General features: G+C 34.7%; 3 protein-coding genes across 4 annotated transcripts; 2 read left to right on the top strand and 1 right to left on the bottom strand.

Annotated features, from left to right (window-relative positions):
• Nucleotides 1–4,690: 4,690 nt before the first annotated feature.
• LOC107492034 (pathogenesis-related protein PR-4) lies at nt 4,691–5,301 on the top strand. Its single transcript, XM_016113000.3, has one exon. It carries the CDS (start codon nt 4,714–4,716, stop codon nt 5,149–5,151), a length of 438 nt encoding a protein of 145 aa, XP_015968486.1. The 5' UTR covers nt 4,691–4,713; the 3' UTR covers nt 5,152–5,301.
• A 702-nt stretch (nt 5,302–6,003) lies between these two features.
• Nucleotides 6,004–9,041, top strand: LOC107492031 (E3 ubiquitin protein ligase DRIP2). Of its 2 annotated transcripts, none has more exons than XM_016112996.3 (7): nt 6,004–6,324; nt 6,406–6,505; nt 6,574–6,796; nt 6,911–7,386; nt 7,470–7,520; nt 8,139–8,211; nt 8,649–9,041. In XM_016112996.3, the coding sequence occupies exons 1-7, from the start codon at nt 6,216–6,218 to the stop codon at nt 8,820–8,822; spliced, it is 1,206 nt and encodes a 401-aa protein (XP_015968482.1). In that variant the 5' UTR covers nt 6,004–6,215; the 3' UTR covers nt 8,823–9,041. The 2 variants fall into 2 exon arrangements, with proteins under 2 accessions (XP_015968482.1, XP_052118574.1); XM_052262614.1 differs by having other exon boundaries at nt 6,005–6,324; nt 6,579–6,796.
• A 213-nt stretch (nt 9,042–9,254) lies between these two features.
• On the bottom strand, nt 9,255–13,032 carry LOC107492030 (uncharacterized). The gene is made up of 13 exons (XM_016112995.3): nt 12,842–13,032; nt 12,697–12,759; nt 12,449–12,619; nt 12,203–12,334; nt 11,953–12,092; nt 11,677–11,763; nt 11,269–11,394; nt 10,907–11,059; nt 10,514–10,576; nt 10,084–10,185; nt 9,788–9,958; nt 9,603–9,682; nt 9,255–9,498 (listed from the first exon to the last, which is right to left on the bottom strand). Exons 1-13 carry the CDS (start codon nt 12,870–12,872, stop codon nt 9,441–9,443), a joined length of 1,377 nt encoding a protein of 458 aa, XP_015968481.1. The 5' UTR covers nt 12,873–13,032; the 3' UTR covers nt 9,255–9,440.
• Between the last annotated feature and the right edge of the window lie 3,898 nt (nt 13,033–16,930).

Here is a 16,930-nt window from a genome sequence, read left to right as displayed (position 1 = left end):
TCATTTATTGTGTGGATGTTTATTTATTGTGGGTGGTTTACATTTTTTAAAGCGAATGGCATTAAAGGTATTAAAGAGATTTTGAAAAAGTAAGCATGTAACTTCTATAAATAGTGAAATGTAGTTTCACTTTGTACAAACAATAAAATAATATTCTCTCTTATATTTTTCTCTCTCTTTCATACTATTCTCTCTCTTATATATTTTATTATATTATTATATATTAATTATATCTACTATATTGATATAATAATTCTAGTAAATATTACTACTTGAGTTATCTAATTATATTTTCATATTTTATACTTCTTCCTTATTTATTTAGTTATTTTATAATACATTATCAGCACGAAGCTCTAACGAAATTTTAGGAAGACTTTTTAGGTAACAAATTTTTATTATGTCGAATCTCTTTCATCTTGAATATAATACTTTTGATATATCTGAAAATAATTACTTATCATGGATACTAGATGTTAAAATTCATTTTGATTCAATAGATCTTGGAGATACCATTAAGGCTGAAAATAATACATCCCAGAAGGATATAGCCAAAGCCATAATTTTCCTTCGTCGTCATCTTGACGTATGATTGAAAAAGAAATATCCCATATTAAAAGATCTTGCAGATCTGTGGAAAGGTCTTGAAAAAATGTACAATCATCAAAAGACGGTGATACTTCCTCAAGCCCGATATGTTAGAGAAAATTTTCTCGACCTTCTATGTCTCGAATGTGCTCCTGCAGCAGCAGTATTGAGAAAAAGAATTTAAAAATATTCTGAGTTAATTTCTTACTTTCTTGTTGCTGAACGCAATAATAAGTTACTTTTGAGAAATCATGAAGCGCGTCCAGCTGGCAGCGCCCCATTTCCTGAAGCAAATGCGACAAATTATAACCCCAGAAGAGGTAAATGACAAAGTTTTAGTAGCAAGAAAAATTATGGAAGGAAAATGAATGATGTTCACAAGAAAGGATCTCACCAGATGTGGGATAAAGAAAGAAACAATGGGTAAAGTAAATCAATTGAGGATAAATGCTTCCGTTGTGGTGGAAAGGGCCATTTATCAAGTATTCTTGAAAAAGGATGACAAAGGAAAGAAAATAAATTTTGTTTCAAATGATAAAAATTTCACCACTCATTATGATGTATCTAATTTCTTTAAGGATTCTGAAGGTAATATTGGCTATTTGATCAATGATGGAATAGTTTAATATGTGTGTTTGCTAAGTATTCATATGAATAATTTTACTGTGCATGTACTTTTACTTATTTTATTATTATTATTTGTTTTTGAAGAAAAATGGCAAGGACATATTCTGAAGATATTTGCCTTGCGGATAGTGCAAGTTCGCATACTATTCTTAAAAGTAATATATATTTTACCCATCTTGTGCTAAAAGAAGAATATGTTAATACTATTATTGGCTTGGGCAATGTGATAGAAGGCTCCAGAAGAGTTATAATTTTGTTTCCTGGAGGAACAAAATTCATAATAAATAATACACTATTGTCTACCAAGTCTCGAAGAAACTTGTTGAGCTTTAAAGATATTCGCCGAAATGGATATCATATTGAGACTATGAATGAGGGAAATCATGAGTACTTATGTATCACAACTCATGATTCAAATAAGAAAGTTATATTAGAAAAGTTGCCCTCACTTTCATCCGGGTTATATTATACCAAGATTAGTGCAATTGAATCACATGCCATTGTAAACCAGAAGTTTACTAGCCCAAATGAATTCATAACTTAGCATGATAGATTGGGTCATTCGGAAACAACCATGATGAGGAGAATTATTGAAAATTCTCATGGACATTCACTAAAGAACCAGAAGATTCTTAATACTAGTGAATTTTGTTGTGCTGCATGTTGTCAGGGAAAGTTAATTTTAAGGCCATCACCAGTAAAGATTGAATTTGAGTCTCCTGAATTCCTAGAAAGGATTCAAGGTGATATATGTGAACCTATTCATCCACCATGTGAATCTTTTAGATATTTTATGGTCCTGATAGACGCATCTTCGAGATAGTCACATATGTGCTTATTATCTTCTCGCAACCTGGCATTTGCGATATTACTGGCTCAAATTATTCGATTAAAAGCACAATTTTCAGAAAATCCAATCAAAGCAATTCGTTTTGATAATGCTGGTGAATTTACTTCCCAAACTTTTGATGCTTATTATATGGCTAATGGAATAAGTGTTGAACATCCAGTAGCTTATGTTCACACACAAAATGGATTAGCAAAAATCACTTATTAAACACCTCCAATTGATTGCTAGACTCTTACTTATGAGAACAAATCTCCCAACCTCGGTTTGGGACATGCTATTTTACATGCCGTAGCACTTATTCGTTTGAGGCCAACGAGTTACCATCAGTTCTCTCCTATGCAATTAGCTTTTGGCCAGCAGCCAAATGTCTCTCATTTAAGAATATTTGGGTGTGCAATATATGTTCCCATTGCACCACCTAATCGCACCAAAATGGGACCCCAAAGAAAATTGAGAATATATGTTGGATATGATTCTCCCTCTATAGTGAGGTATCTTGCTGTGTACGTTGATAATTTAAATATCATTGGGACTTTTGAAGAGATTCCAACTATTATAAAAACTCTAAAAGAAGAGTTTGAGATGAAAGATCTTTGAAGGACTAAATTTTGTCTCGACCTGCAGATCGAGCAGACAACAAATGTGATCTTTATTCATCAAGCGACATACACAAAAAAGATCTTGAAAAGATTTTATATGGATAAGTCACATCCTTTGAGTACTCCAATGATCGTAAGATCTTTGCATATGGAAAATGATCAATTTCATCCTAAAGAAGAGAATGAAGATATCCTTGGTCCTGAAGTACCATATCTCAGTGCCATTAGAGCGCTAATGTATCTTGCCAATAATACGCGACCTGACATATCATTCGCGGTGAATTTACTAGCAAGATATAGTTCCTCTCCAACCAGAAGACATTGGAGTTGAATCAAACAGATCTTTCGATATCTTTATGGAACGGTTGATATGGGGTTGTTTTATCCCTATGGATCCAAGTCACAACTAGTTGGCTATGTAGATGTCGGATACTTGTCTGATCCACATAAAGGGAGATCTCAAACAGGATACCTGTTTACATATGGTGGTACAGCTATATCATGGAGGTCTACAAAACAGATGATAGCAACAACCTCCATCAAAGGTGATGGAACAAAGCATATTTCTCCCAAATTCTTCTTCACTCATGATCTTCAAAATCAATGGATAATTAATGTCCAACAGATCCGCTCAAGTGACAATCTGGCAGATTTGTTCACAAATTCACTCCAAAAATCCTCCTTTGAAAGATTGGTACATGAGATTGGAATGCGCCGATTTCGAGACATTAAATGATGTCGGCAAGAGGGGGAGACTGTACTCTTTTTTCCTTGGTTAGGTTTTTTTCCATTGGGTTTTTCTTGACAAGATTTTTAATGAGGCAGTCCCCATCAGTAAATGATATTATACTCTTTTTTCTTCACTGAGATTTTTTTCCATTGAATTTTTCTTTAGTAATGTTTTAACGAGACAATAATCTTGAATGGTCATCCAAGGGAGAGTGTTGTGATAAGGTTATAACGTGGATGCCCATTTATTATGGGCGGTTCACATTCTTTAAAGTGAACGACATTAAAGAGGTTTTGAAAAAATAAGCATGTAACCTCTATAAATAGTGAAATGTAGTTTCACCTTCGTACAAACAATAAAACAATATTCTTTCTCTTATACTCTTCTATCTCTTTCATACTATTCTCTCTCTACTACTTGAATTATCTAATTATATTTTCATATTTTATACTTCTTTCTTATTTATTTAATTATTTTATAACAACTTCTAGCATTCTTCTAATTATAATAAATTTTACTCTTTTTTTCATAATTATATCCATCAACTTACTTAGTAAAACTCGTTTTTATTATACATCATAATAGCACAGAAATTAATGGTTATTGCAATGCCACGTAAATACGTAAGCGGCAAAAGGCAACATTCTTGAACATTATTTTCTCCTATTCAAAACATGTTAACATAAATAATAGAACAAACAAAAACGATAGTTACCATCATGCTTTCCAAAATGTACAAGTAGTTCTCTGAATTTTGACTACTTCACACCCATCAGCCATCACAACACTCATTATAATGAAAACCGCCATGCATTATTGCTTTTCTAGATTAACCTCATTGAATTTTTACTTGTTTCATTCTCAAAGACGTACTCTGGAATTTTTTCTTTGATAAGATATGGAATCAGCAGAAGCCACGTGTGCAGCGTGCTGTCTACGAAGCTAGTAGACAACATCCTTAAACCCTTAGCTTCACGTAACTAAGGAAAAATACTCTTAATATTCGTCGTATAAAAATAATAGTTGAGAATCATTTTAACATATTTGATTGAACTATTTAATATATGATACATCCAGATCTAAATTATCATGAAGACATTTTCAAGAATGACTGCAGGTACGACTGACGACTTTGAAATTTTTTTCCTTGTAATGATAAGATGTGAAGCTAGTAAAAGTCATGACATTCACGCATCATATACTTTTCAACAAGGGTAGGCATTTCCATAATTTCACGGTTAATTGAAGACTAATTAAGCAATAAGCAGTATAAATAGAAGCAGGCAAGTGTGTGTTAGAAGTCGTGAAGAGAGATTGAAATGAAAATGGCGAAGCTTATTGTGTTGGTAGTGTGTGCAATTTGTGCTTTAGTGGGAGTAGTTTCAGGGCAGAGTGCTACGAATGTGAGAGCGACTTATAACCTATACTACCCGGAGCAGCATAACTGGGACTTGAATGCGGTTAGTGCGTACTGCGCCACCTGGGACGCCGGTAAGCCCCTCGCATGGCGCCAGAAATATGGCTGGACTGCTTTCTGTGGGCCTGTTGGGCCTACGGGCCAAGCAGCCTGTGGCAAGTGCTTGAAGGTCACTAACACAAGAACGAATGCTCAACAAACGGTTAGGATCGTTGATCAGTGCAGCAATGGAGGGCTGGATTTGGATATCGGTGTTTTCCAGAAGCTGGATACGGATGGTAATGGGAATGCTCAGGGCCATCTCACGGTCAACTATAACTTTGTTGACTGTGGTGACTAAGCTTGCTTCTTTTTATCTTTTATATGCCCTTCTTATTAGTAACTAAATAAATGTACTCATCTTCATTATACCCTTTGCCATTGTGCTGGTATGGTGTTTCGTTTACGAATTATGACTAAATAAAATAACAATGTGGTATATTCATCACCATATGATTTGTAGACTTGTCTATAATTAGCCATAAACATTAAACACAATGGTAGAATTATTAATGCAACTTTTTAATTATACGGTTTACAAATTTTAAATTTATGTATTTTAAATAATAATTTTAAAAAATTAACTTACAATTTTATATTTATGATTAAAAAATTCTATTAAAATATCCAAATGTTAGTTGATTCACGTAACTCGTCATGTAGGATTTTTTTTTCTTTTTAAAAGGAACAACACTATGGTAATAATCAACTTATGGTGACTCAAATCTATATCAACTTGTTATGGCGTTAGTAAGCGCATTACTCCGTGATGATTATGTTCATGCAAGCAGGACGCAAGATTTCTATCTCGCTCAAATACAAATACATTGAAGTCGGGGAAGGATTCAATCAAATCCTGTCTGCCAAGTGACCCTATCACTTTCTTGATATCTTGAAATTAAACAAAGGCTTGTGTTGTGGGTTTAGCCCATGCTGACGTGCTCCCAAAGGCACTGACTGTGGGCCTGTTGGTCCTCAAGAATATTTAATTTAGTGCAACAAATGCTTAAACTCATAACACATGCTCGACCAGTCCAAAAACAAAAAAAAACTCTACATTTCAAGGATGTGGTTTGCGGCTAGCTCAGCTTTGTGTGCCACCGTAATAAGTATCTTATAAACAGAATCCTTCGACTCATTTGTCCCCTTAAACAAGTTTTAGATTTGTAATAAATTAACTCTTAACCTCTCCGCCGCCGACTAAAAAAGAATATCTTGTAAATTGAGATTGATAAGTTGGATTTAGATTTAAGTTAACAATAGGCGCATTTGAGTTGAGTTGGTGCAAAGTGAAGTCAAACGGTAAAACAGTAAAAGAAAGCGATCCAGAAACGAAGTGGTGTTAGAAAGCAGATCCGCATTGAGATGGTTATGGCGAAGGTGAAGAGGCAGAAGCTGCAAGCATGCATCACGTGCCCGCTCTGCCACAAACTCCTCCGAGACGCCACCACCATCTCCCTCTGCCTTCACACTTGTCGGTCTTTCTTCTTTCCTTCTATGACACCACCATTTACTTGTTCATATATTCTGAGAACTGAAATCAGTTCTGAACCAGTTTGCAGGAAGTGCATATATAAGAAGCTTTCAGATGATGAGATGGATTGTTGTCCAGTATGTTATGTTGATCTCGGATGCCTTCCACTCCAAAAACTCAGGTTCATTTAAATTCGTGTTTATCTGCAATTTCTAGTTAAATTCCTTCTGTTCATAAGTAATCATGCAGGCCAGACCACAATTTGCAAGATATTAGGGCCAAAATATTCCCTTTTAGGCGAAGAAAAATCGATGCTCTTCAAGTTGTTTTGCCTGCAAAGAGGAAGGAAAGATCACTTTCATCATTGGTGGTTAATGCTCCCAAGGTTTCAAATCAGACTGGCTTCACAGCCAAGAGAACAAAATCTGGCATAAGAAAGGCAGCTGAAGAAACATATGGTGAAGATAATCTGGTAATTGATTGTTGAAAATGAAAGTCATACTTGTAACTTCATGGAATTCAATTCTTGATAGTTGTTACTGTTTTCCTGTGATACTGGCAATGCATGATCAGTACATTGTTGTAGGGTTCTTTTGTAGCTGAGAAGAGGCCCAATGAAGATACAGAAAACAGTATGGAACTTGCAGAAGGGAAGGGTGATCTCTGGACTCCCTTGAACTGTCTCGTTGAAGCTGCCAATCGAACAAAGTCCTCCAAATCAAACTCACAAGGGACTCCTCATGCCAAGTTAGAGTCTCCATCAACTGCTTATGGTGGACTAGACATGGCTGCAACCACAACCAAATCAGACCTACCTACTTCATTGAAGAGTGCAGTTCACATGGCTAAAACTAAAATCAAGGATAATAGACATAAAAGGTTTGGAGCTGACAAGGAGGGACATACCCTGCATTCAGGACCTGCAGTAAAGCAAAAAAGGCCGCTGCGTCCCGGTCAGGAAAGAGCAGAAGCATCTGAGACATCTGCCTCAGATACAACAGGGAGCAGGTGTGATGGGAAAAACAGTCCTATTTGGTTTTCCTTAGTTGCTTCGGAAGACCAGTAAGTTAATTTGATATATGCATAAACCATGAAGTTTTTATTTTCTGTGGATCCTAATGAGTTGGATTGATGTTATGATTCAGGAAGGGAGATGTTCCTTTGCCACAGATTTCAGCATGTTATTTAAGAATAAAGTAATATTCTCAACTCATTACTTTTTTTTTGCTTGTCCAATTCCCCTACCCTTAAAGTTTTTGCTTGACTTTGCAATTTAGAAACTGTTACTTTGGAGTTTGGAGCATGACTTAACATATTTTTCCTTTTTCTATGTGCCAAAATTCCTCTATATTTCAACAAAAATATACAAATATGTGGTTTTGTTTGTTCATCCTTAATTTTGTAAACGGATTTTCAAAGCTGTTGGTGTAGTTGAAATTGCGCTTCAATTTTGCTAGGCCCAAAAAAAAAAAAATTTCAAACTTGCAGATTAAAAGCAACCTAAGAGGAAAACAAAAAGACTGCAACTGTATGAAAGATATGTATGTCTCTAATACATAACTCTATTCATCATGAATTACAGTTTGCGCATTCAACTTGTACATCTAAGTTGACATATTATGTTTATATTTTTACAGAACTTGGATAGTTATACACAAAGCCTGCCTCATTGATCATATTTTGTATGTTCACCCACAATTTATGTTGTAGCAAGCAACTGTCTTTTCTATATCTATGTTTGGACAGCATAACAGGTTTTTTCCCCTTCACATTGGTCGTAAGCATATGATTCATTCCTTTTAATATTATTGCAGGGATGGTACTGTGCCTGTCTCATTTATACAAAAGTATCTTGTGAAGAAACTTAATCTAACAAATGAAGCAGAGGTGAGCTTATGATTTCTAATTTTGCTACTTGGTTATCTCTGAAAAATTGCTACAGGAGAGGCCAAATAATAAACTCGAATTACATGGATGTTACCAAAATTTGCTGGATGTTAAAGATATAACTGTTCACGTTGTCTTCTCGTATTAGTTTAAGCTTTTGGAAGAAGTAGTACCATAATGTGGTATCAGAACTCTATGTTCGAAAAGTCTAGAGTTCGATTCTTGGTGAATCCTAACAAAGAAAAAAATAGCATAAAACAAATAAAAAGAGAAAATAAGTCCTATACAAAAAAATAAGCAAAGCCAAAAGAGGTTCTTGTTTGAAGGAGCATGTTAGAGATATAAACATTTATATTGTCTCCATCTATCAGCTTAAATTTCTGAGAGAAACGACATAATGACATGAGTATCAGTAACATGGTATGTTTCTTGTGCAGGTGGAAATAATGTGCCGGGGTCAGCCTGTGTTGCCAAATTTGCAGCTGCATAACTTAGTAGACTTGTGGTTCTGCTCAGGGTCAACCACAAAGAAGATGCCGGCATCTGTTGGCTCCTCGGCTAAGGACTTTGTCATGGTTTTATCATATTGTCGAAAGGTCGTACCTCATTGAGATTATCATCCGCCCTACTACAATGTTGCCTTCCTTCTTTACATAGACATTCAACTACTTGATAAAAATATCTGATATATCCAAGCAAAGGAATATGTTCTTTGATTTCTGTTCAGCTCTTAACCCCTTTAGTTTGTTTCCCTCACAATTTTGCACCTTATACTCTATTATGCTGTTACTTGAAGAGTTTACTCTATCCTATCCTCTTTTCTTTTTTTTTATTTCTTTCCTTTTTTCCATATGACATTGTGTTATAGTGATACCGCAAAAATTAAAATTACGGTAAAACTGATTGGTTGGGTTAGTTTGTTTGTTTGTTTTCTTAAAACCCATAAACCCTTTGGGAAATTTTGCAATTCTTCTGGTCTTATGACTCAAAATATTTCATTTAAGTAAACAAAAAAATGATGTCAAACAGAGCACCAAACAATCTCAAGAAATAAGTGAAATTAATGGCTAACTAACCGTACGAGAGTACACTCATTACAAGTGGAAAACACCACCTCTATTTTTTCCCCTTAAATATTTGTTTATAGCAAATAGTATTACATGAATAATGCTGCTCTATATGCAATGTTGGTCTCTCTTCCCTCAACAAGGACATTGGTAAAGACCATATTATGAATTATTCTGAGCTGTTTTACCATGAAACTTCCTCCCAGCTTCGACAGCTTCCCTGTAAAAAATGACACATCGAGATACAATCATCCAAGATCAAAGTGAGTGAATAGTGATACGTATGAAGTATTTGTCTATAACTCTATGAAATAGTATGAAGACCTGAATGCATTTACTAGCTCCTTATTCTCAGGATCAAGCTTTACTCCCTCATAAAAAGCATTTGCAGCTTCATCAAACTTCTGCAACAAGTATAGCCAAGTTTAGTTTCTACAAATACATAGTAACTACGTTGACACATCCTGATGCTAATGTAAAAGGGAAAAAGGATTGATAGAAGAGCATGCCTGTAAAATTCTCAAAGCTGCTCCTTCCCTATAACAGGCTTTCGGCCAATCCGGTCTTAATATTCTGCACGCCTTTGCATCGGCTAAAGCATGCTCAGCTTGACCCAACTTAATCCAACAGAGACTTCTATTGGATAGCAAAGTACCCTCACTAGGGTCCAGATCAATTGCCTGTGAACCCATGGCAAAGAATAGAAGTTATTCAAAGGAACCCATCACTAGGTAAGTACACAACATTATGAAAGCACAGAAGAGGAAGAAATTCAAGAGTCAAATGAGAGAACAAGAGACTTTACTTGGGTATAAGAATCTATGGCCATGTTGTAGTCTTGCCTCTTAAAGGCCTCATCCCCTCTTGCTTTTGCTTCTGCTGCTCTCTTTTTGGCTTCAGGTGCCACCTGATAAGTTCACAACCGATTATGCAAGATGCAATGATAAATAAAAAGTCATTCATGTGCTGACCTAAAAACTTTAGCTAGAGAGATAGTTGACCATGTATTATAACAATCAATATTGCATTACCGATTATCTAAGAGAGTAAAATAGGGGGAAGGGGGGATTTCGATTGACTAAACATAATTGAATTGTACTTACTTTCATAATTGAATTGTACTTGTCTATTTTATTTTATTGTAATTTTTACACTAGGCAGCTATATTCATTAAATAGTACAGATAAAACAGATTATAGTAAAACTAATATGCAATTAAGAAAGGAAATGCACACCTCAGGGACATTTTTCTGATGAGACACAGTAGTATCCTTCGGCCGGCTAGTTGTTGATTCATCCTGCAAATCGTACTTATTATTTTATTAAATAGTTATAAAAAAAGGCCAGAAAAAAAATGCAAACAAACATCAAAGAGGGCTAGTAGTGAAATCTGTTTGTCGGCACAAAATTGTAAAACGATGGTAAAATTCAAGGCCTTCTTCTCTGTAAAATAATATAATAGGAATATATTTACTTCAGGACAACTGAAAAAGCTATAAGCAATAGTGGCACAGTAAAGAAATATGTAGTTATTGCAGTCGCAGTTTCGTAATTATTTGATTTTCCTGCACCACTGATATGGCGTAGCTCAAACCAATTGGAAAATGAGAACTCAAGACTTTCAGTACCTGTTGCTTCTTAATTTCAGACTGCATATACTCGATTATCCCATCAACAGTCCAATTAGGAACGGCATCAATCTTGGATGTCAAGGGGAACAATATCTCAACAGCTCCACGATTGCCCCTTGCAGCCGCAACTTGTATTGGCTTAACACCATCCTGAAATGCAAACAGATTCAAGTTTTACTCCAAATATTAACAAAACCAGTGTGTTTACAACAACCAGAAGCACTCCATTTGACAATGACAAAAAAAATGAATGATACTGAAAGTTTGGATAGATCATGGAGACACAAACTAAATGATTGCTAAGCTCCTAAAAAAAGATGGTGATGAGCGAAAAAGATAACACAATATCTGTCTCTCACCTCATCGGACACATTAGGATCAGCTCCAGCTTTCAATAAGCAATTTATAATTTCCAGACTGCCATTATCAGCTGCAATGTGTAAAGGAGTTGCTCCACCGGCACTAATATTTACTTTCGCACCTGCCTGCATACAATAAAATTCAAATATTAGGATCCAAAAAGAAGCCCAAGATAAAAATCATAGGGAAGAAAGTAACATGCTACCAACAAAGATATACCCACATCTAATACACCCATGAAAACAGTACATAAAAGTTAAGTTGCAATAACAAATAAATAAAACAGTTTGCACCTGCCATCTCTCACCTACTTCCTTTTAGGAGCTGAACTAGTTTGTATTTCGGTTTAGATTAACCATTTACATTCAATCAACCTAAAACTCAGAATTTAAGAATGGTCTGGTTACCTGAATTAACTCCTCTAAGCATGCCAGCGAGCTGGCTGCCACAGATGAAAGGAGTGGGGTAATACCATCATCGGTTTCAGCATTAGGCTGCAAAATAATACCAACAACATGAAACGTTAAAAAAACTACATAGCTTCTACAAATATTGGGGAGCTCCAAAGATCAACTAGAGGAAAGCATTTGAAGACTATGGGGGATGTGTGAAAAATCTCATTTTCTTTCCTGCTTTTAACAAAAATCCCAAACAAACAGAAGGTAATATACAGATACACTTACATTTGCACCATGTTCTAGTAGAACACTGACGGCAGCTTGTTGGCCATGACCGGCAGCCCAAACCAAAGGCGTTCCGGCATCACTTTCCAAATCAGGATTAATTCCTGTAGAAAGCAAATGCTTGAGCAGCTCAGTATCCCCTACAACAAAGAAGAAGTTACAAAAACAAAGTCAGAAAACACAGAACAAAAAAGAATCCAAGTAACAAAATTTAATAATACTTTTGCAAGATCACAGTGTCAGAACCAACCTATCCCTGCAGAATGGTGCAAGGCCGTAGCCCCTAAATTGCTAGCTATGGTGGGATTAGCACCACGGTCAATGAGATATTTAGCAGTGGCAGTGTGCCCCTGACGAGCAGCATGAATGAGAGCAGTTTCCCCTGAAAAGCAATCCCAATTCCAAAAAAGTTACAATCTTGCTAATCAGGAAAAGCTTGTTCAAACTTCAAATACATCAATTGCAAAGCATGTGTATGAGAATGAGAAGCACACACCATCATCATCTTTTGAATCGACATGGAGCTTCAATTCCTCAAGCAAGTACTTGCAAACCTCGGTCTGGCCTTCGCGGGCGGCGAAGTGCAGGGCTCCTCGCTTGTTTGCGTCCTTAATTGAGTCCACGGTCTTGGCCAAATCCTTGGACTCGTCCAACTGAGTCGCTAAATCTAGAAAAAGCATGAAAAGATTAGTGCAGTTTGGAGGGCGATGAGGAACAATGAATCGGAGTGAAGTGAGCTCTTACTCTTGAGGAGATCAAGATTGCCGGTGCGAGCAGCGTTCAGAAATTGCTGAACTTTCTGCCTCACTGCATCAAAAGTTACATTTTGAAGAACAAACAATACAACCTCATAAGATATGGAGAGAGAGAAAGAGAAAGAGAGAGAAACCTGCGAGAGCGTCGGAAGCATCGGGAGCCATAGGTGTCGACTGAACAGTGACTTGAAAGTGAGAGTGAGTGAGAGAGAGAAAGCTAAGGAGGTTTCTGGGGTTTATGAATGAACGGTGAGTGAGTCTCTCGGTGTCAATGAAAAACAAAAACCCAAAACCTTGAACACGTTGTCGTTGAGGTTTGACGTATCTTTGTGACTTTGTTAGCCTCAAAATGTATCGTATTTATACACACCGTTTTTTTATCAATGAAGAACCGTTTCGGATTACGCTTCATTAGAGCCCAAACATAATTCATAACCCAACTTGATTAGTTTTTATTTTTTAACTTTTTATTCTCCCTCGGATACTTTATCGTTTTCAACCTCTTTCTTCGTCATAAACTCAGCAAGTTAAAAAATAAAAAGTCACAAAATTCAAAACACACTTTACACATTTTATATTTTTTTAATTAAATTTTTAAGAGAGAAGAAAAAAAAATTCTTATACTTATTCTGTATATTATTTCAACTCTTTTTTCATTATTTTTCATGTGTTCTTCAAGTGTTTAATCCGTACAAACACAAACTTTTTTCTATTTTCAATAATTCTTGTGTTTATATCAAAATTTTGATAAGATAAACTATTGTTCTTTCTCCTTTTTTTATTTTTTTAACAGTAAACATAATGAGTTCTTACTCTTCTTCATGTATAAAAAATTAATCTTGAATCACCCACGTAACATGCTTAAGAAGCTAAAAAAATTCGAGCTCAATGTGATTGGATTTCGACATTTTTATGACGCTTTTCAACCAAAAAAAAACTGCACCACCACCAACATGCTTATTCCTTTGTGTGCAGATTTTTTACCTGTGTGAAAGGTTTAAGAATTAAATTAAATAAGAGGTAAGGGTCAAAACTAGTTAAAATATGTTTATGCTTAATTTAGTATTTATATAAATCACTTTGTGATGATTTTGTACCTAATTTTGTAATTTGTAAATTCAACGGTGCTTTTTTATTTTGTCTTATTATTTGAGTGATATATAAATTTTATTTGCCTCTAAAAATTGTACGAAACCACTAAAATTATTTGGAGTATTTGGAGTTTAAGTTTCAAGCCTTATAAGTCACTAAAAGTAAAATAAAATAAAAAACTGCACCTCTTAAAATCCAGCCACTAAATGATCATGAAAGTCATGTGTATAAAAGTTTAAAAGATGTTAAAAACTGATTTTAATCCTATAGAACAAAGGTGTAAAATTAAAAAGGGTATTATAATTATTTTTAGGTAAAAAGAGGGTTAAAAATATAATTTAATTGAAAGATAAGTAAAATTTTAAACTCAGAGTCATGAAGAATAAATTAGTAAATATATAAATTAATTGGATCAAAATTATAATTATAATAAAATTTTGAGTCTAAATAAAAGGTTTAGTAAAAATTAGAAATAAAATGATAAAAAAACAGTAATTAGAATAAGTAAATAAATTAATAAAGGATAAAATGATATTTTAGGTTCCTAAGAGTAGAATTAACATTAATTAAAATTATTTTGGATAATTTTGTCATAGAAAAATGTTAGAATTAACCCAGTAATATTTTGACGCTAAATCAGGTTAAATGGCAAAACCAGATTACTTAAGGGTATATTAGTAATTTTAGGTATAAAGACAAAATTAAAATTTATTAATTAACTTAATAAAGGGTAAAAAAGTTTTTTAGAAAAAAATATGAGGATAAAATAGTGAAGTAATAACACTAATGGTGAAAGTATCACTAAAAGCCTAAAGAAAACTAAAAAAATAAAGTTATATACAAAAAGAGATAAAATTGAAAATGTACAAAAATACAAAGGGTAAAATGGTAAAATATGTGACAAGGCTGAAATATTTGAAGGAAGGACTGGGTACAAATTTTCAAAAGAAAGGCAAAAAAGTCCCTTAGAGATAAATTTTATTGAGATATGCTGCGAAAAAAGAACTGTAAACCCCAAGGTGCTTGAGGTTATTTGGAGGGGAGTATTATTCACTGACTGCTAAAAATCTATTTCTCCTTTGTGTGTCATATTATTATGGCATCAATTTTTGCGACGATTACCTGTTGTCATAGACTGGTAGTATTCTTAACCATATCGATATGTATGCATGGACGGAGCAATCAGGAAATCATATTTAGGACTAGTTCCCAGATAACGTTGGGTTGTGGGTAGTCAACCGACGCGTGAGCGCATGGCCTGCATAGGACCAGATATAAATCATACTTGGTTGTTGCATTCTCTATGTTTGTGATTGCTTACTTGTACCTGTGATTGTGTTTTATCTCTACTTGTATTTCGTGCTTGATTACTATTATGCTATATACTCATGCTTATACCTATTTGCGTGAGTTACCTACATAATTGTGCGAAGTCTTAGATTTAGGATGCGGAACTCCTTAGAATTTCTGTGTAGCACCCTGCTAGAAATCTTAGGTTCTCACCACTTACTTACCCATTTCGTAGATGCAAATTGGCGAGATCCTCTTTGAGTTTCCAGCCTTAGGACTAAGGAGCAGCAATGGCATTACCGGAAGATCAGAAAAACTATTTTACTTCCACATAGTACTTCTGTGTTTCTTTAGCTACCAGGAATCGATGACCAGCCGTAGTTATAATAGTAGCAGTAGCAGTAGTAGTAGTAGTCATTGTCCTCGCTTTGCATAGACTTTTAGAGGGTTAGATGCTTTTGTAAATACCTATATAAACAAGTTAGAACAGGTTCCAAACTAGAGTGACTCTTGTGAGTCGAGACCTGTTAGTATAAATATGGAGTTTGTAAATATTTTCATGAATAAGCAACGACGTAACCCGGTGTGAATTATGATGTACTAAATGAGCTTTCGGGCATATATGTATGATATTTCTATGCTTTCTGTATTTTCTATGTTTTATGTATATATTATTTATTTATCTATTACCTATTTCGTTATATCTATATATCTGACACGCAATCTCGACTAGCGCTACAGGTTCATATGTATATATTTAATATAAGGTCTAGAGCCTCTAGGAAAAGCTGTATAGTATTGCTTGTCGACTAGCATTGGCCATGACATGCTAGAAGTTGGGTCGTTACATCATCCACTATGACGTCATTGTAGATGCACCAAATTAGTCCTTCATTTTGCATTAAGTGACTCATTTTAGTCTCTAAAATTGAATGTCGTGCACCAAACTAGTTTCTTCACTAGTTTTTTCCTTTTTTTATAAATTCAAAATTCTCAATATCTTTGAGTGCATTAATTTTAATTCAATTTGTTCACATATTGTTTAAATACAAGAGTTTTTATAAAATATTTTTTCTCTTGCAGGTACCTGTACTCGTTGTCTTGGAGCTGACCACTACAAGAAAAATGCTGAATACTGTCAGATTTAGCGTTGCACAATAGCATCGACTTTACCGGCGAATTTATTGATGGTTTAGGTGTCGTATTCGTCAAGTCAAATCATTACCGGTAATAATTGGAGAAAAACAGAAAATATAGGTGTAAAATGTGTCAAAACTCGATTAAACCATAAGTAAATAAGTAATTAATTAAATGTGGGTAAAAATGGTTAAAAAATTTAGCGGTCGTAATTTAAAAATTTAACAATGATATTTGGATTCGGAGGATTTTTTCGAATAGAAAAACATAGTTTTCTTCGTAAAAATGCATATTGTTGTTATAACTCGCAGTATTAGCTTAAATCTATCCGGTACTACAACAGAGAAAATTTATCATGAGTGGAGAGGGTTAAAAAAATTAGAATTTATAATTTGAAAAAGTAAAAATAATTCAAATATAAATTAAAACATTAATCTTAAAGGTTTTGGTTCAAAATTAGGTCAACGGGCAAAAACGAGTGAATTGGACCCAAAGCCCACTCACTTACACCCTTACTCAACCTACCTTTAGTACATACACTTTTCATTCGTTCAAACATAAACCATACCCTAAAAGAGGAAAGGGAGAAAAGTGAAACCATTATTACTATTCACCTCCTTCTTCAAACTACCATAACTTTCTCTCCGGAGTTTCGATCGCCACATTGTTTATGGCCACGCAAAACCTATCTTGTGCTCTACATT

Source organism: Arachis duranensis, chromosome 6 (assembly GCF_000817695.3).
Source record: "Arachis duranensis cultivar V14167 chromosome 6, aradu.V14167.gnm2.J7QH, whole genome shotgun sequence".
NCBI classification, from domain to species: Eukaryota; Viridiplantae; Streptophyta; class Magnoliopsida; order Fabales; family Fabaceae; genus Arachis; species Arachis duranensis.
The sequence above is the reverse complement of the archived record's forward strand: the minus strand, read 5'-3'. Positions and strand labels throughout refer to the sequence as shown.